Raw genomic sequence first — 20101 nt, 5'->3', positions numbered from 1 at the left:
CCAGCGGTATTTAAGAGTAGCAGTCTTGCTAGGCGGGACGGTTAAACACTTACAATACAGGGCACTCTCCTTTGGTGTTGCAGTGGCCCCTCGCGTATTCACAAAGATAATGGTGGAGGTCATGGCACATCTTCATGAACAAGATATTCTTGTAGTTCCATATTTGGATGACTTGTTGATAATAAAGAACTCCAAATCTCATTGCCCGGCCCAACTAGATAAAGTAATTGTAGCCTTACAAAGGTTGGGTTGGATAATTAATTTTAAAAAATCGCGATTACAACCTCTTAAGGTTCAAGATTTCCTGGGTCTCATATTAGCCTCAGGGCTTCAGGAATGCTGTTTACCTGATACAAAGGTAGAAAAGATTCAACGGCAAATTCTCAAAGTGGTCAATAATCCATTGGTATCATTGAAAGGAGCGATGTCGCTCTTAGGTTCACTCACGTCGTGTATCCCGGCGTTTCTTTGGGCCCAATTTCACACCAGAGTTCTACAATGGGATGTATTGTACAATACTTGCCAGTTAGAAGGCCACCTGGATAGTACCTTTTCTTTGTCTAATGCCTCTATTCAGTCCCTTTGTTGGTGGTTACACACGCTAAACCTGCGTACAGGTGTTCCCTGGATAAACCATATATCTCGAGTGGTGACCACAGATGCTAGCCCCACGGGATGGGGAGCACATATGGGTGATTTGTGGGTCCAGGGTGTTTGGTCACATTCCGAACAAGAGTTATCCTCTAACCTTAAAGAGTTGTTGGCAGTAGAACGAGCTCTGAGTCATTTTCTTATGTCCTTACAGGGCCATCACGTCAGGCTATTTTCAGACAATCAGGTAACGGTAGCGTACATTAACCATCAGGGGGGAACCCGGTCCAGATCTTTAATGGATGTGGCGGGTCATATCTTACAGATAGCCGAAACTCATCTACTGTCAATCACGGCACTTCATATAAAAGGAAAACACAATATCATGGCCGACTACCTAAGTCGCAGAAAACTCGGACAAGGAGATTGGGTTCTCAATCAGACCATCTTCGACCAGATCACCATTGTCTGGGGATGTCCAGAGATAGACCTCTTCGCCAACAAAGAGAACAAAAAATGTCATCGGTTTTGTTCCCTAGACCCCAGAGACAATCCGTATGCGGTGGATGCCCTCCTAATCCTATGGCATTTCAATATAGCTTATACTTTTCCCCCGTTGAACTTGATCCCGATTGTGCTGAGAAAGATTCAGGAGGACAGAGCTCGAGTAATCCTGATAGTGCCGTTCTAGCCCAGGAGGCCGTGGTTTCCGTAGCTGAGGAAAATGTCCATTTCCCAGCCTTGGATTCTCCCAGAACTCCTAGACCTCCTCTCACAGGGTCCAATTCTCCATCCACGAGTGTCCAGTTTACATCTGACGGCGTGGGATTTGAAGGGTCATTATTAAAAAAAGGGGGTTTTCACAGGGTCTTATTAATACTCTATTAAAAAGCAGGAAAGTTTCCACGATGAATATTTATGTTAGAGTCTGGAAAAAAATTATGGCTGCTTCAGGAGCAATGATGGGGCAAAAAATCAGTATTACTAAAATTCTGGAATTCCTGCAGAGAGGTCTAGAGATGGGACTAGCTACAAGTACCTTGAGAGTCCATGTGTCAGCTTTAGGGGCTCTATACAATTGTAACTTAGCTAACAATTATTGGATTGCTAGGTTTATCAAAGCAGCGGCTAGATCAAGACCCATGGTTAGGAAAAATCTAGCCCCGTGGGACTTAAACTTGCTTTTTACAGCTTTGACAGAAGCCCCCTTTGAGCCTTTAGATTCTGTCACTGTAAAAGTTCTGTCCTTGAAAACAGCTCTTTTAGTTGCTCTCACATCGGCAAAAAGAGTTAGTGACTTACAAGCCCTCTCTAGACAGCCTCCATACTCAGTTCAGAGATGATAGGGTAGTATTAAAAACTGATCCCCTTTATCTTCTGAAGGTAGCGTCAAAGTTCCACAGACTGCAGGAAATAATTCTCCCGACTTTTTGTCCTAATCCTAAAAATCAAAAAGAAGTCAAACTCCATTCATTGGATGTCAAAAGATGTCTACTTAGATATATTTCTTTAACAGACCCATGGAAAAAAGATGATTCTTTATTTATATCCTTTCAGGGTGTTAGGAAAGGGTTTAGAGTGTCTAAAAACACCTTAGGTAGATGGATTAGGGATGTGATTTCTTTGGCTTATTCAGCAGGTGGTCTAGAAATCCCGGAAGGCATAAGAGCTCATTCCACTCGAGCCATAGCGACTTCCTGGGCAGAGAGATCGGAGGTGTCGATTGAGGATATATGTAAGGAGGCCACATGGTCATCTCCTTCTACTTTCTTTAAACATTATAGATTAGATCTTGGTGGCTCCAAGGATCTCACATTTGGTAGAAGGGTACTGGAAGCAGTAGTCCCTCCCTAATACTCTTTTCTCTGTAATTTTCTTGTTAGTGCTGTCATGGCGACTGAATAAATACTCAAGCTACTTACCAGGTAGCGGTGTTTTTCAGGAGCCCATGACAGCACTCCTATATTCCCTCCCTTTCTACTGATATGGCTTATCACCTCTTATTTATATAAATTTTCTAAGTTTAGTCACAAGATGAAATGTGTTAATTATTTATGTGCTACTAATTAAGGAGGTCCTCTCATGCTCTGTAATCCAACTGATGCGGAAGAGAGGTGCCGCCCTTTTATCTCTGTAGGTTTCCTGTCCCTGAAGGGCGGATCCCCTCTCTCGTTAGTGCAGTCATGGGTTCCTAAAAAACACCGCTACCTGGTAAGTAGCTTGAGTATTTCATAATTGAACTTTCATATGAATTTTATAAATGTTACTCAAATATATATGTTCTATCAAACTATGAACAACAGTGATAATCAGTTCTGCTGGAGATAGAGACATTTCTAAAGGTACCGTCACACTGACCAACTTTACAATGATATCGCTAGCGATCCGTGACGTTGCAGCGTCCTGGATAGCGATATCGTTGTGTTTGACACGCAGCAGCGATCTGGATCCTGCTGTGACATCGTTGGTCGGAGCAGAAAGTGCAGAACTTTATTTCGTCGCTGGATCTCCTGCAGACATTGCTGAATCGACGTGTGTGTCTTCACTGGTAACCAGGGTAAATATCGGGTTACTAAGCACAGGGCCGCGCTTACTAACCCGATGTTTACCCTGGTTACCAGTGTAAATGTAAAAAAAAAAAAAAAAAAAACACTACATACTTACATTCCGGTGTCTGTGGCGTCCCCCGGCATTCTGCTTCCCTGCACTCCTCCTGCATCCTGTGTCAGCGCCGGCCAGCCGTAAAGCAGATTACAGCGGTGACGTCACCGCTCTGCTTTTACGGCCAGCACTTACACAGTGCAGGGAAGCAGAGCGCTGGGGGACAGACACCGGAATGTAAGTATGTAGTGTTTTTTTTTTTTACATTTACACTGGTAACCAGGGTAAACATCGGGTTACTAAGCGCGGCCCTGCACTTAGTAACCCGATGTTTACCCATGTTACCCGGGGACTTCGGGATCGTTGGTCGCTGGCGAGCTGTCTGTGTGACAGCTCTCCAGCGACCAAACAGCGACGCTGCAGCGATCGGCATCGTTGTCGGTATCGCTGCAGCGTCGCTTAATGTGACGGTACCTTTACTTCTTGTGTGTCACTGTTCTCCACTGCCCTTATCTAATCTTATACTTGGTTAACCTCATGCTGCCCCAACCCCCCTACTTACAATGTATGAAACTGAAAGTGAAAATGTGTTGCAAATTCTTAGTAGCAAAGCTCCTCCTCTAGACTAGATGTTTGGTGTGCATCTTCCAAGCATCTCACAGCTGCTACTCAGAAGAGGAAGACTGTAAGAAGTATTATCCTTTCAATAAACTTTGCATCAGTTAACTGTGACAGAGGCAATACTTTTTCTGAGGACAAATTTATAGATTTCTTCTTATTAACTGCATAACAGTGTTTATTGCATATTTACTTACAAGAGTTTATAAAAGTTTATAAAAGTTATTTGCTATATTCTAATTGTATTCTAATAAATATAGTTTTTGCTCTAAGTGGTCTGATTAGGCCTCTTTCACACTTCAGTCTTTCGGCGTCAGTCAAAAACCGCTATTTTCGTAAAATGGCGGATCCGCCATTTTTTTTTTGGCGGATCCGCTATTTTCCCATTGACTTGCATTAGAGACGGATTGTGGCGGATGGTCGTCCGTTCCATCCGCCATGCGACGGATCCGTCGATATTTGGCGGACGTTGTCTAGACATTGACGGACTTTGTAACGTTTTTTGGCGCCGCCGAAAAGGCGGACCGCGGCGGATCCGTCGTGTCCGCCTTTTTTTAGAATGGGCGCCTATGGGCGACGGATCCGTCGCGATCCGCTTTTTGGCGGATCCGTCGCCTCAATCCGCTTTTTTTGATTGAGCATGCTCCAAAAAGTGGATACTTTGCCCAGACAACCCAAAAACTATATAAGGACAGGTCATTCCCAAATGTACCAGCCAGCAAGAGAGACCCTTCAATGCAAGAGAGACCCAGCCAGACCCTGCCAGCAAGACCTTGCCAGCCAGAGAGGCCCTGCCAGCCAGCCAGAGAGGCTCTGCCAGCCAGCCAGAGAGGCCCTGCCAGCCAGAGACATCCTGCCAGACCCTGCAAGCAAGACCTTGCCAGCCAGGCCCTGCCAGCCAGCCAGAGAGGCCGTGCCAGCCAGACCCTGCCTGAGACAGCCATGTGAGTACTGCCATCCAGCGTGCATGTGTGCGTGTGTGCTTGTGTGTGTGTGTGTGCGCATTTGTGTATGATGTACTGAGTACAGCAAGAGCTTTTAAAACCTGAATCCAACCTGAGGCCTGCCGTCGTCCTGCAACAGCCAGTGCCCTGCTACAGTCCAGATCCACCCCGAGGCCTGCCACTGTGAATATATCAAGCTCCAGCTGGAGGACTGATGGCCGTGTGTGTGTGTGTGTGTGTGTGTGTGTGTGTGTGTGTATTTTTGTACTGCTGTGTGCTTTTGTATGTATGTGTTCACGTGCCTGCACCTTATTATGCCTTCGTCAATATTATGCCTTTTCATGTGTTATGCTTGCGTTATGACTATGCTAGCAGGTATGTTTGTTTGCATCTTGTTGGTTGCATGTGCATTTGTCAATGCCATATTGGTTAATGTTGATTTTTGATGTATTTACTAAAGGTACCGTCACACTGAGCGACGCTGCAGCGATACCGACAACGATCCGGATCACTGCAGCGTCGCTGTTTGGTCGCTGGAGAGCTGTCACACAGACAGCTCTCCAGCGACCAACGATCCCGGTAACCAGGGTAAACATCGGGTTACTAAGTGCAGAACCGCGCTTAGTAACCCGATGTTTACCCTGGTTACCAGTGTAAAAGTAAAAAAAAAAAGGTAAATTCCGCTGTCTGTCCCCGTGCTGTGCTTCTCTGCATTGTGAGCGCCAGCCAGCCGTAAAGCAGAGTACAGTGGTGACGTCACCACTCTGCTTTCTGGCCGCTGTGCTTACACAGTGCAGAGAAGCAGAGCGCCGAGGGACAGACAGAAGATGGCTGTGTGTGCGTGCGTGCGTGCGTGCGTGTGTGCGTGTGCCTGCCTGCCCTGTTTATATGTTTTTCATATTATGCTGGTATTTTGAATAGCTGTGGTGTAAAATGTGTTTTGTGTGTGTGTATAAATGATGTGTGATGTGTTCTGCATCTTTGTTGTTTTCCATAATGTACTTGTATTTCAAATAAAGAGCAGTGTAGCTCCTACTGTACCCTAAAAAAAAGAAAATTTTAAAAAATATAGTATTAAAAATTTCACAAAACTGTCAGTAGTCTCATTTCAAGATAAATGTAATATTGGGTAAACATGCAGTAAAGATTATATGTACAAATGTGTAATGCAAATCTTTGCCATAGAATATGTTATCTGGTTTTATAAAATACAAACTGTAGGGTAATCATAATTAACAATTTTGGGAATTGGTATTTTAATTTCGAATGAGGAACATTTTTTATAAGGTTAAACTTTGTTTAGGTGGGTTTTACCAGCATGCGCATATCAAGTTCTAAGTAGTTTTGGTGTTGCTTTAAAGGGATTTTTTGGGGGTTTTTTTTTGTGGGGAAACAGGAGGTAGAGGGTTTTGCAGCTTAAGAATTTTTTTTTTTCTTTTGTGGTGGGGGAAATCAAAAATAAGTTGGCACTGTAGGTACTGTAGTAGGTACTGACCCAAGACGTACACAAGCAGGCTCCCCAATTTTTTTAAAAAGTTGTAAGTGTAAAGTCCCTACAGCTGCATCTATCCTTTTGTATAGTAGCTTAGAACTCTCTTTATGCTTGCAGATTCTAGGAACCAAGAGGACCCAAGCAAGGGACCGACCGACCCAAGATAGACGCAAGATCATAATGTCTTCTTCTGAGAGCCCCCCAGCACATCATCAGCAAACTGAGGTGTTTATTTTTTTTCTTCATAAATTTTTTATTTTGGTGCAACAATGGCAATTGTATTTTAAGCCTTTATGTGTTTATTCTGTATTCACAGGAATATGAAGCAGAGGGGCTAACAGAAGGAGACGGACAGGGTGGAGAAATACAAGGAGCGGGAGCGCATAGTGTAAGTTTTGAACAGACCGATCCTCACATACAATGCACTACACCCAACACAAACATTCAGCACAGCACACAATACATATGCCTCGATCAAAGAACATTATTAATTTTTTTTTTTTTTTTTAATTAGTCTTCACAATCCGGGGCTCGACGTAGAGTTCCTCAAAGCACCTCCCATAGTCGTCGGAATGATAATCGCGGTGGTCAGCGAAGAGTAAGTTCCTTTTTGTTTTGGTGTTTAGTAAAATGTAAAATTCATGTGTTGTAATCTTTCCCTTTTTATTCTTATCTTTTTGTTAGGCTTCACAGCGTGCTCCCGAACAAGATGATGAAGAGGAGGGCATCGATGTGAACACTCTCATCGAAGCAGTACAAAGTCGGGAGCCGCTGTGGAACATGTCGGACCGCCGCCATGCTGACCAGTTAATCACCCGACGGCTATGGGAGGAAGTGTGCAGTGCTGTTATGGATAACTGGGAGGAACTCGATGCTGGGGCCCAGGATCTAGCGCGTAAGTATTCACACTTCATAACCTTATGTTAGCATGATTTAATGTGGTGTATAGTAACCAATTTTTGCTTTCTCTTTCCAGGTAACAGGATTATCGTGCGGTGGCGGTCACTCAGGGATCGCTTCAAGAGGGAGTTTAATAAGGAGATGCAGGCCCCGAGTGGATCTAGAGGACGCAGGAGCAGATACAAACATGCTAGAGCCCTGTCGTTCCTCCGGTCGACGCTGCTGAGCAGAAGGTAAATATTCAACACCACATATTTTCAGTCAAACTGTAAAAATGTGTAACCTTCAATTTTTTTTGCAGCAAGGGCAATTGTAATATCCAGATACTAATTTTTTTTTTCTTCTTTAACAGCACTTTCTGCAGCACTCGGGAGCCTGCATCAGAGTTGCACCCCTCTGGAGCGATCCCTCAAGAGTCCGCCACCGGGGACCACGTCGACCCCTCTGTTTCTGCACCTTCCCTTTCGTTTGATCCCTCAGCCTCATCCACCAGCGCTGGAGCAGCAGGGCGGACTTCATCACTTGAAGCTGCAGGTGATAAGTTAGAGTTCCCTTTACCCCACCCCTCTGCCACTGCCGCAACATCTAGACCAACTTTGTGGTCAGGACGGCAGCGCCAGAGAGGTCAGGAAAGGAGCTATGCGCCTGACTTTTTGCAGCTAATGCATCCTTTCACAGTGCCATCAAGCTTTTGAGTGAGCAAACGTCTGCTGGGTACAATATGCTTAACAAAAGCATACTTGAACTCAGCAGTCGTCTTGATAGGATGCAATCAGATGCAAACCAGTCACCAAGGCACTGTTTTTTTCAGTCGGTCCTCAGGCACATGGAAAATCTAACTCCTGACCTGCAGATGCATGTGATGCAAGGCTGCCACACTGCTCTAGCGCAGGCGATGTCCCATGCCCCTCCACCTACCCTTCATGTTTCAACACCTTTCCCCTCTCAATCCACCGTCTATCCTCCCGTCCCTCCTCCTCCTGTCCGTCCTCCTCCCGTCCATTCTACTCCTTCGTCATTTGTTCCTTCCCCCCTTAGTCTTTCCCAGTTTTTACCGTCCCCCTTCCATTCTTCCCCTTTAACTTCTCCGTTCCCAATCCCACCAACACCTTCATACCTCACACACACCACATCTGCACCTCAACCCTCTACACAACCTCATGTTTTTACCACCCATTCCACTTCTGTTCCTCCCCGTGATGTCCTGTCCCCCACTCTCGACGTGGTCCGCCCTGTCAGCCCCTCCGCTACTATCTCCACCCCAAACTATGAGAATCTGTAAAAGTCAATAAATAAACAGTTTTTTGGTTTAAAAACAATTTTATTGTCTTTCTTTTTTTTTTTTTTTTTTTTTAAAGTTTTTAAGTCACCAAGGTTATGGCAATAGTAACAATAACAGTGTTTAAAGGGTACCGTTGCAAAACATACAATGCTGCATTAAAGTACAAAGATTTTGTAAGCAAACAAAAAATGGTATTTTTACAAGTGTAGAAAGAAAAATTTTTTTACACCATTTCATACTGCCAGTCAACTGATCCTGCAGGAGACATGAAGTAGGCTGCAAAACTGTCCCGCATTCTGGAGACTGCTACTGGACTGCGAAAAGTGGGGTTTTGGTAATCCCGTAAGGTGCTTTCTGAAACATTATCCTCCAGGGAAACTTGTTCTTTTGATAAAACAAAATTGTGCAGGACAACGCACGCTTTGACCACATCATCGACAGTTTCAGTCTGCAGTTTAATTGCAGTTAGCAGGACTCTCCATTTGGCAGTTAAGATGCCAAAAGCACATTCCACTACTCTTCGTGCTCTGGTTAAGCGGTAATTGTAAATTTTTTTCCTCTGGGTCAGTCCACTACTTCCAAAGGGTTTCAGCAAGTGTGGGGAAAGCTGGAAGGCATCATCTCCAACACAAACAAATGGTAATGGTGGACCAGTGGTTCCAGGGAGAGGTCTAGGGGGCGGAAAATCAAATGTCTCTCCATATAAACGGCGCCCCATTGGTGAATTTTTAAAGATTTGTGAATCATTTGCACGTCCATACGCACCGATATCAACAGCGATGAACTTGCATTGTGCATCGGCTATGGCCATCAACACAATAGAGAAGTACTTCTTATAGTTATAAAACTGTGATCCAGAGCCTGAAGGTTTGACGATCCGTATGTGCTTTCCATCAACTGCTCCAACACAATTTGGAAACTGGCAAATTTGATGAAAATTTTGGGCGATCTCCAGCCACCTCTCCTGTGATGGCTCTGGGATGTATTCCACTTGTAGGCACTCCCACAATGCCCGGCAGGTATCTCTGATGATCCCCGAGATGGTGGATATCCCAAGCCGAAATTGAAAATGGAGGGATGAGAACGACTCTCCAGTTGCAAGGAATCTGTTAACAAAACGAAAAGACAATAATTAATAAAAAAATTCAAAAAACAACATTACAGTTATAAGTTTGATGAATGAGAATCATTTGAAAAAAAAATTACTTACCGAATAGTCACCATGAGACGCTCTGCTGGTGATATTGAGAATCGCATCTGGGTGTCTCGTCTCCGTATACAGTCTTCCACATAGCCCAATAAAAATTCGAAATTTTCAGCTCTCATCCTCACATAATTGAAGAACTTTTGAGGGTTTTCTCTTAGTTCCATGTAAAGCGTGGAATAAACACCACGGGTCATACGTTGTGCTGTGATGGGATGGATCCACAGCCTTCTCTTCCGCCGCTGCCGTAGGATGCGCAGTCTTTGTTCCTCCCTCTCTCGAACGCTGACTGCCAACTGATTTGCCTCAAAAGTAAAATCCGCATAGATCTTTGCAATGTTCGCCAGGACTCCTTCCATTTCTGCCACTTTCTCTACAACCTTTCAAAGATGTGGTGTAAATACACGCTATATATAGTTTTCCAGTAGTTTCCAGTAGCCAATCACATTGAAATCCTCCCCTTTTAAAAAACGGATCCGTCAAAAAACGGTTACAACGGATGTAAAAACGGTCGCAACGGTTCTAACGGATCCGTTTTTTTAACGGATCAGGGCAGCTGATCCGTCAAAAAAACGGATCCGTTAGAACCGTTTTTCCACAAAATTTGACGGATCCGTCGATCCGCCACGATGTCGGACCTAACTGACGCCACACAACTGAAGTGTGAAAGAAGCCTTACTTATATGATGGTGAGAAACTGAATAAGCATGATGTTAATATTTGACAACAGTAAATTTATTGTTACGAATTGGCCATTTATGAAGGAGTCGGAGTCGGAACCTGATAAAATCCAGAAGTCGGAGTCGCAACTGTGGCTTACCGACTCCACAGCCCTGCCCCGTACACACAGTATAATGTCCCCACAGTACTACCATCCCCCTACTTTCTAATGTTTCCACAGTACTGCCCCCTACATGTACAATATGGTACCATCCGCCTCACTGACTACTTCCGACCACCGACAGTTAATAAATACTCACTTAGCCTCATTCTTGGTGCAAATACTAATGAACCCAGGATGTATGAGATATTTACCATACGATAGTTGGATAGGCAGGACTGAATCATCCATAAGGCCGGGATCACACATGTGAGAAATACGTCCGCCGTCACTCAGAAGCGGAGCGTGCGGCCGCATGTATTGCTATGCGGCCGACGCTCCGCTCCTGAATGACAGCGGCAATGCTGGGTATTACCATGTGAGACCCGGACATATTTCTCGCATGTGTGATCCCTGCCTAAAGGTAGCCCACTCGGTTACTATGATGCCCATAAATTGACAGGGCTCGTGGGGTGTGGTATTGTTTACCCTTTCCTTCCCATCATCACAATTTCAGTGATACCCACATTCCCATGACGGTGATACCACTGAATAGATTAGTGAATCAGGGAGTCGAAAGCTCCTGATCCACCATTCAGCCTTCACTTCTGAGTCTGAGACTCCGTGCACTGCAGGCACAATGATGTCACTACATCACACCTGTAGTATGGAGCCTCAGTACTCTCACCGAACAGAGACCAGAGCAGCGCACCTCAGGAACCGGATTGGCTGAGTAGTGTGTGTATGTGTGTGTTTTTGTTTTTTTTTCTTCAAATTTCAGGAATTGTGGGGCATCATATTAAGAGAAGAGCTGTTGGGACTCTCATACTGAATGTGTGACTGGTAGGGTCCATTATACTGGGGTTGTGGTGGACTGTAAATCCCTCCATACTGAGTGTTTTTTTTTATTTTGCCATACTGAGTGTTTTTTTTTATTTTGTGTAGTAGGTTGTGGTGGCCATAATTACAGAAGAGTGAATATGTTCGGAAAACGATCGCTAAACATTTGTCATGAATATGCTACATTCAGATTCATGATCGGTAACACGAGCATTTTTCTTAAGATCGGAAACGGTCGGTAACATTCCATAAAAGATGTAATAGATGCCGGCAATACATGTCCCACGTTTGATAAAATCACAGCCACCAATGTAGGAGACTGGGGTTCAAATTCTGGCTCTGCCCTGTTGGATATAACATACAAGTAGTGGTCCATAACGCTATGGTGCCTACCTCAATAAACATGAGAGTGTCACGAGCAAAGAGAGTCATGCTCGCTTGGACGTCGTCTGGATTAACAAGGTCCACGTTAGATGTCGAGGAACCAGGACAATATGATGATAAATGGGCTACTGGACCAAACCATACATGGACAAGGCAAGAGAACCTGGATCTGATGAAATGCTACTATAACAGCAGACCAAATGGGAGAGGATATATGAAGCGTATGAGGAAACTCTGGATGGATACAAGACCTGCATGTCCACTAACTGAGAAACAACTAGTCACCCAACGTTTCAATAATGAAAGAGAAAGCTATTATCACAACTTTAGATGGATCAACTATACTGCAGATCCACCCCACATGAAGACCTGGAAGAACAACATATGCAACCCACTGAAGATCCTGATCCAACCCTGCAACTAGAGAGCACTGCAGCTGGTCTGAATCAGAAGATCTTAGATAAACTAAATACCATCAATAACAGTTATCAACTGCCAAGGCTCAGCAAAGAAACACCACCAGAAAGAATGCTAGAGGATGCCAATAGAGCAGCTCTTGTATCAATACCTACCACCACCGTAACTCAAACTAATAACCTGTTCTATGCTACTGCCTCAGCAATCATGGAAATGATTGGCTATAGAACCAGCAGAAATATGTGGAAAAAGAAGACTGTAGAAAAGATCAAGGTGCCACGAAGGGAAGTCAGCCAACAATCAGAAATACAGAAGTGTGTAAAGATCAAGAATAAGACCAAGCTGGACAAGTACAAAGACCTTACACCAACTGAAGAGACTGCTAAACAAAGACTCACAGCACTTGCTGCAAGACTAGGGAGATGCATTAGAGATGCTGAGGCCAAGAAGATAAATTCCCTATTCTCCAAAGAACCATCCAAAGTGTAAAAAACACAACACCAGTGCAATGTGGCTGCAATATCTGAGAATGAAACACAGCAACCACTTAGAGCAAGAACGAGTCACCATTACAGAAGCAGACTTCCAACAGTGGGTCAAGAACATGAAGAGCTGGACAGCACCTAGCCCAGACATGATCCTCACCTACTGGCTAAAGAAATTTACAGCTGAGCTGTACATGCATGCACGGCAATGCAGATGAAGCAACTGCTAGAAGCAGGCCACCACCCAGCTTGGCTAACACAAGGAATATCAGTGCTGATCATGAAGGATCCTAACAAAGGAACAGTACCATCCCTCTACCGCCCAATAACCTGCCTTACAACAACATGGAAAATTCTGTCAGGTGTCATAGCCACCAAGCTATAGAACCATATGAACATTACATGAATCCAGCTTAAAAAGGCATTGAGACTGACACCAGAGGCTCTAAGCACCAGCTCCTAGTAGGAGCTCAAGACTCAAGATGCAGACAGACCAATCTCAGCACAGCCTGGATTGACTACAGGAAAGCCTATGACTCAATGCCACACACAAGGATCTGTGAATGCTTGGCTCTGTACAATGTCACCAGGAAAATAAGAACCTTAGAAACTCAATGGGGCTATGGAGAACAACATTGGAAGTCTACTCAAGACAACTAGCACAAGTGACCATCAAATGCGGCATATAACATGGTGGTGCATTGTCCCCATTGCTGTTCTGCATAGGCTTGAACCCCCTCAGTCAGATAATTACAGAGTCCTGCTATGGATACAAGTTCAAGAGTGGAAGCTCCATCAGCCACTTCCTCTACATGGATGACATGAAGCTGTATGCGAAAAACGAATGAGACATCAATTCACTGATCCACCTGACAAAGATCTACAGTGAAGACAACGGGCTGTCCTTCGGACTGGTGAAGTGCGGCCGGTTGGTAATAATGAGAGGCAAGGTAGTCAAGACTGATTGAGTGGAATTACTAGCAGGGCTCATCGCAGATGCACATACATGCTACAAGTACCTCGACATCCCACAGGGATTCGGTAACCATGATGAGGAGGCAAGGAATGCAGCAACATCCACATACCATCAAAGGGTAAGACAGGTCCTGAAGAGCCAGCTCAATGGGAAGAATAAAATCCGTGCCATCAATACATATGCCCTGCCAGTTATCAGATACCCTGCTGGCATAGTGTGCTGGCCAAAAGAAGAGATGGAAGCTGCAGATGTGAAGACACGAAAGCTCCTCACAATGCATGGAGATCTCAACCCTAAGTCTAACATCCAAAGATTGTATACCAAAATAAAGGAGGGTGGTCGTGGCTTGATAAGCATCTAGGCCACCATCACGGATGAAACAAGGAATATCCAGGAATACATCAGAAAAATGGCACCAAAAGATGAGATGCTGAGAGAAAGCCTAAGGCAGCAACAACAACAGATCTGGAAGGAAGAACAGGAACATGAACCGCCATGGCTGTTGTGAATTCTTCTCTTGGGCTCCCTCCGGTGGTTATGAGTGGTAGTGCATTCATCAGGTGCGTTCACTTATTGCAATTCGGACTGGGCTATTTAGCCTGGCTTGATTCTTTAGTCAGTGCCAGTTGTCCATTGTTTTTGGAGGATTCACATCTCTGACTGGTCTCTCCTGTTTTGCAGTCCATGTCTACAAAGATAAGTTCTGGCTTTGTTTTTGCAGTTCACATGCTGTGGGCTTAATAGTTCAGTGCATTTTCTTGTTTTGTCTTGTCCAGCTTTGTTTGTGTAAGGATTCCTTCAGCCATGCTGGAATCTCTGGAGATGCAGATATACCCTCCATGTCTTTAGTCAGATGTGGAGTTTTTGTATTTTCTGTGGTGGATATTTTCTAGTGTTTTAATACTGAACGCATAGTACTCTGTCCTATTCTTTCTATTTAGCTAGAATGGCCTCCTTTGCTAAATTCTGATTTCAGTCTGCGTTTGTCATTTCCTTCTCCTCTCACAGTCAATATTTGTGGGGGGCTGTCTTTCCTTTGGGGATTTTCTCTGAGGCAAGATAGTTTTCCGTTTCTATCTTTAGGGGTATTTAGTCCTCAGGCTGTGTCGAGGTGTCTAGGGAGCGTTAGGTACATCCCACGGCTACATCTAGTTGTGTTGTTAAGTTCAGGGTCTGCGTTCAGTACAGGTACCACATTCTCCAGAGTACGTCTCATGCTGCTCCTAGGCCACCAGATCATAACACATGGCAAGACAAGCCGCTGCATGGGATGTACCATCGACAGATAATGGAGGTTGCTGACATGGAGAAATCTTATCGATGGCTGGAGAAAGCTGGACTCCGAGACAGCACAGAGGCATTAATCATAGCAGTACAAGAGCAAGCACTATGTTCCAGATCCATAGAAGCAGGAATCTACCACACAAGACAAGACCCAAGGTGCAGACTATGCAAAGAAACCTTCCAACGCATAGTGGCAGGATGCAAAATGCAATCAGGTACAGCATATACCGAACGCCACAACCAAGTAGCGGGAATTGTATACAGGAACATCTGCACAACATATGGGCTAAGTCCCCCTAAGTTCAGGTGGGGGACCCCAGAAAAAGTGGTGGAGAATGAAAGGGCTAAAATCCTGTGGGACTTTAAGAAAGATCCAGACGGATAATCAGGTGTTGGCTAACCAACCAGACATTGTGATATTAGACAAGGATCAGAAGATAGCAATGATAATAGATGAGACAGTGCCAAGTGACAGCAACATCAGAAAGAAGGAATATTAGAAGCTGGAGAAATAGCAAGGCCTCAAAGGAGAACTGGAGATGTGGAAGGTGAAGGCAACAGTGATTCCCGTGGTGATAGGAGCACTTGGAGCAGTGAGCCCTAAGTTTGAAGGATGGCTACAACAGATCCCAGGAGCAACATCTGAGGTCTCTGTCCAGAAGAGCGCAATGCTGGGAAGAACTAAAGATCCTGCGCAGAACCCTCGAACTCCCAGGCCTCTGGTAGAGGACCTAAGAATGGCAAAGGACAACAAAGTCCACCCCCATTGGGGTGAGAAGGAAGTTTTTTCGTTTTTTTTTATAGATGTTGGTGACACAGTGTATAAATATTACATAGACAGAAGAAAAGCTGGTAATTCAGCAGCCGCAGTAGTGTAAAATCACTGCAGGAGCCGACACGATAGAAGACATGGATTACATACAGTAAATACAAATATAATAAGTAGATATATAGATGTCAGTGACAAATACATTTAGTACAATGTGTTCAGCTTACTGTACATGTATTTAATTAATAAAAGATTTTTCTGAAAAAAATGGTGTGTGCTCTGTGATATACCCGTTAGCACTGTGAGGAAGTCACACAATGCAGAGGCGAGTTCACCGGGAGAATTTCACTGAGGTGAACTTCAACTCTCCTCTTCACTGTGCGACTTTCTTATGGTGCTAGCGGGGATCTCACTGACGTCACCGCAGTTCAGCCCGGCTGGGAACGCAGCCTCAGTGAAGTCACTGCAAGTCACTGACGCTGTGTTCCCAGCAGCTCGTTCACCAGTGGTTCTCATCCTGGATGGTCACATCTTGGCACCGTCCAGGTTGAAAACTATTTCTCCCCCAGACATGGATTACGGCATGGGACAGAATGAAAGACAGGTATGGTATATTGTTGTTTTTTTATTTTAGTTTTAGTACAAGAGATTGAGGGCTTTGGTGGAATTAGGCGAGGTCGTATGGTTTAATTGAGATTATTAAAGGAGTCTGTCATTTTTTCAATTCACTTTTTTCTTGCTGTTTCTTTATTTACCATATAACTATAGGATTAGTAATGGATAGGTGTCTTACACTCCATTACTAAGCCATGGGTTTGATGTCACCTGACAATACAAAGGTGACATCAGCTACACAAATTTGAACCCCACTTGCCACCGCTACAGGGCAAGTGGGAAGAGTCAGGCAAAGTACCAGAACTGGCGCATCTAATAGATGTGCCTTTTCTGGGCAGCTGCGGGCTGTTATTTGTAGGCTGAGGGGTCAATATCCATGGCCCCTTACCAGCCTGAGAATACCAGCCCTCATCAGTCAGCTTTACAAAGCCTGGTTTTTACAAAATAAGGTTGACCCCACATCATTTTTTAAAATTATTTATTTAAATAATTAAAAAAAGAGCGTCGGGACCTCTTTATGCTTGATAACCAACCTTGCTGAAGCTGACAGCTGAGGGTTGCAGCCCCCAACTGTGAGTTTTGCCTGGCTCATTATCAAAAATAGGGGGGAACCCATGCCTTTTTTTTAAATTTATTTACAGCGCAAGAGCTGCTCCTGCTCTCACGGGTATCTTCACACTGGGCGTTTTTGCTGAACTTTTTTGACATAGAGCATGTCCCTTCTTTCACCATTTTTGCAGCGTCTTTTCAACCATTGACTTGAATGGATGATAAAAAAAACGCTGCAAATACGCAGGTTGTCCCTTTTTTGCAGCATATTTGCTGCAGAAAAGTTAAGGACAGCCGGATGTGACCTCACACTTGGCTCTGCTACCTATAGATGACAGACTGCATGATATGTCCATACAGCATGTCATTGAGCAGAGTGGACCCGAACCCTATTCACTTGAATGGAGCGGCCTGGCAATACAGTGTTTGACACGCTGTCATATGTATGACAGCGTGACAAACACTGCTTCTGAACGGCGGTGAAACCATCCCCGCCGGTCAGAGAGCCGCGGTTCCCCCACTGTCAAAAGACAGCGGGAACGCTCAGCTGTGATTGGAGGTATACGGGTTACCTCCGGTCACTGGTGGCAGCTGATGGACAACTGCTCCCATCATCCGACACCTGCTAATAACAGTGAGAGCAGGGGCGGATGATAGGAGTATTCATCAGCTGCTTCTGTGCGGCAAATACATGATTAAAAAAAAACCTGCGTGGGTTCCCCCTATTTTTGATAACAAGCCAGGCAAAACTCACAGCTGGGGGCTGCAACCCTCAACTGTCAGCTTCAGCAAGGTTGGTTATCAAGAATAGAGGGGTCCCCACACTGTAATTTTTAATAATTCTCCCGGAGAACTCACCTCTGCACCGTGCGACTTTCTCATGATGCTAGCGGGGTTTCTCACCAAGGTCACAGTTCAGCCCGGCTGGGAACGGAGCGTCAGTGATGTCACCGCTAGACACTGAGGCTGCGCTCGTAGCAGCTCATTCACCAGTGGTTCTCAGGCTGTACGGTCACATCTTGGCACCGTCTAGGTTGGAAACTATTTCTCCACCAGACATAGATTACTGCGTGGGACAGAATGATGGAGAGGTGAGGGATATTGTTGTTTTATTATTTTTGGTTTATTACAGGAGATTGAGGGCTTCGATGGAATTAGGCAAGGTCATAAGTATGGTGTAATTGAGATTATTAAAGGAGTCTGTGTCATTCTTTCAATTAAAGAACTTTTTTCTGGGTGTCTGTGTTTTCGTGCAATGTGACTATTGGGTTAGTAATGGGGGCATCTTATTGACGCCTCTCCATTACTAACCTCGGGGCTTGATGTCACCAGACAATATAAAGGTGACATCAATCCCCCAACTATTACCCCTCTTGCCACCGCTAAAGGGCAAGTGGGAAGAGAGAGGCTAAGTATTACAATTGGTGCATGTTAGAGATGTGCCTTTTCCGAGGTGGCTGAGAGCTGATGTTTTTAGCCTGGGTGGGGCCAGTATCCATGGCCCCTTTCTAGGCTATTAATATCAACCCGCAGCTGTCTGCATAGCCTTTGCCGGTTATTAAATATAGGGGGACCTTATGTCACTTTTTTGGTGGGTCCCCCATTTTAATAGCCACTAAAGGCTAAGTATACAATTGTGAGCTGCTTTTAATAGCCTGGGAAGCTCCATGGGTATTACCCCCTTCCTAGCCTATAAACAAACTTCTGTGTGTGAATCAGACCTGAGATCTAACGTGATAGAAGATTACAGTGTGGGGAAGATGGGAAACCTTCATATAGACGGCCGACGATGGTGGAGTCAGTGACCGACTCTGTCCAAATATGTTTCTAGAGCCGTAGTAGAAGATGAAGATGTCGTCCTCATCATGAAGTAGTTATATCTCATGTCTTGTGTAATGAATATCTCCTGCAGTATTACTAATGCAGATTCCAGGGTCGGTAAATGAGACGAGAATTAGCGTTATGGAAGATGAGTCTATGAGAAACGTATTCAGCTGCCGACTCCGAGGAAGAAACTGCTTGTTGTCTGTGGCCTAAATACATAGGTTTTATTCGTAGATGTAAAGAAGAAAACTAAATACTGTAAAATAATAAATCTCATATGTTTCCCTTATTATCTCCAGTAATTGTATTATTACACAGGATTCTTATGATGTTACATCGGCTCATCTTCTCATTCAGGTCTCTACAATATCGGATCCTCTCAGTGAAGATCTTCTGCAAAAGAAAATTTTCCTGATTTACCCATCAAAGATGGATATGGACAGAGACAAGATGGCGGAGAGGATATTAGACCTCACCCTAGAAATCCTCTTCTGGCTTACTGGAGAGGTGAGAGATTCTGTTGATGTCACATTACATCATTCTTATCTATGACAATAAGAGATGGACAGAACTGGAGAGGTGAGGACTCTGGAAATGTCTGTAGTGAGATTTATTAATGTGTCTCTCCATAACCAGGATTACACAATGGTCAAGAAGACCTCTAGTGACCGCTGTCAGGACCCTGTGTCGGAGGGATGGGGAAGACCCCTGAGCCCGGTCACGGGGCCTCCATCCCACCTCCTGATACATGAGGACATCAATGACCAGAAGATCCTAGAACTCGCCTACAAGATGATTGAGCTGCTGACTGGAGAGGTGACACTGCTGGGAATGCTGGGACATTATACAGTAACACTATGAAGGGATCGGGGGGATGATGGTATCATTGTATGTGTCAGGTTCCTATAAGGTGTCAGGATGTCGCTGTCTATTTCTCCATGGAGGAGTGGGAGTATTTAGAAGGACACAGAGATCTGTACAAGAACGTCATAATGGAGGTTCCCCAGCCTCTCACATCTCCAGGTAATACAGGACTAAATACATACAGCCTATAGTTATCTTTATGTAAAGAATGAATTCACCCCCTGTATGTGTTTCCTCCAGGTCTATCCAGTAAGAGGACAACACCAGAGAGATGTCCCTGTCCTCTTCTTCCACAAGACTGTAAGCAAGAAGATCCCAGTGTTCCTCAGGATCATCAGGTAGATTGAGAGAAGTCGTCATTAGATCTCCCCCACGATGTGTAGACGCTGGTGAAGGTCTTGTGTTCAGTCTTGTTTTAGCCACCAGTATTATATTTTTTATACTTGTGTAATGAGAACGGTGGAGATGGCAGGATTAGAGCTGATCATAGATGTAACATCTCCATCTGTCTGTGACTTTTACAATATTTGTTTCAGGATGAAGATCTGACTCGTATTAATACTACAGAGACATATGTGAGAGATGATGAGCGGTTTAAAGAGGAGATTCCTACATATGACTACCCAGGTGAGTAGTAACCAC

At 44.5% G+C, this 20101-nt stretch overlaps 2 protein-coding genes across 4 annotated transcripts in view; both read left to right on the top strand.

Moving 5' to 3' along the window:
* LOC138663476 (gastrula zinc finger protein XlCGF57.1-like) overlaps window positions 1-20101 on the top strand; it is an 89566-nt gene that overhangs the window by 12339 nt on the left and 57126 nt on the right. For 2 of the 3 annotated variants that reach the window (XM_069749705.1, XM_069749704.1), the window contains exons 2-6: window positions 18953-19102; window positions 19232-19411; window positions 19495-19618; window positions 19700-19797; window positions 19996-20086. In XM_069749705.1, coding sequence (XP_069605806.1) covers window positions 18953-19102; window positions 19232-19411; window positions 19495-19618; window positions 19700-19797; window positions 19996-20086 — 643 coding nt within the window. Of the gene's footprint in view, window positions 1-1674; window positions 2803-18952; window positions 19103-19231; window positions 19412-19494; window positions 19619-19699; window positions 19798-19995; window positions 20087-20101 lie in introns of those variants that run through there. The other variant, XM_069749703.1, reaches the window with a different exon arrangement.
* On the top strand, window positions 3681-8459 carry LOC138663486 (uncharacterized). Its single transcript, XM_069749724.1, has 7 exons — window positions 3681-4754; window positions 6364-6471; window positions 6563-6634; window positions 6761-6844; window positions 6931-7141; window positions 7223-7379; window positions 7499-8459. The coding sequence occupies exons 2-7, from the start codon at window positions 6427-6429 to the stop codon at window positions 7839-7841; spliced, it is 912 nt and encodes a 303-aa protein (XP_069605825.1). The 5' UTR covers window positions 3681-4754; window positions 6364-6426; the 3' UTR covers window positions 7842-8459.

Source organism: Ranitomeya imitator, chromosome 2 (genome assembly GCF_032444005.1).
Source record: "Ranitomeya imitator isolate aRanImi1 chromosome 2, aRanImi1.pri, whole genome shotgun sequence".
NCBI classification, from domain to species: domain Eukaryota; kingdom Metazoa; phylum Chordata; class Amphibia; order Anura; family Dendrobatidae; genus Ranitomeya; species Ranitomeya imitator.
This window is presented reverse-complemented; position numbering and strand designations above follow the sequence as displayed.

What these genes read in the sequence shown, in the direction of transcription:
- LOC138663486 (XM_069749724.1), top strand. Translation starts at nt 6,427, where the DNA reads ATGTCTTCTTCTGAGAGCCCCCCAGCACATCATCAGCAAACTGAG. An exon ending in CACATCATCAGCAAACTGAG is followed by an intron (nt 6,472 to 6,562) that starts GTGTTTATTTTT and finishes CTGTATTCACAG; the next exon opens with GAATATGAAGCAGAGGGGCT. An exon ending in ATCGCGGTGGTCAGCGAAGA is followed by an intron (nt 6,845 to 6,930) that starts GTAAGTTCCTTT and finishes TCTTTTTGTTAG; the next exon opens with GCTTCACAGCGTGCTCCCGA.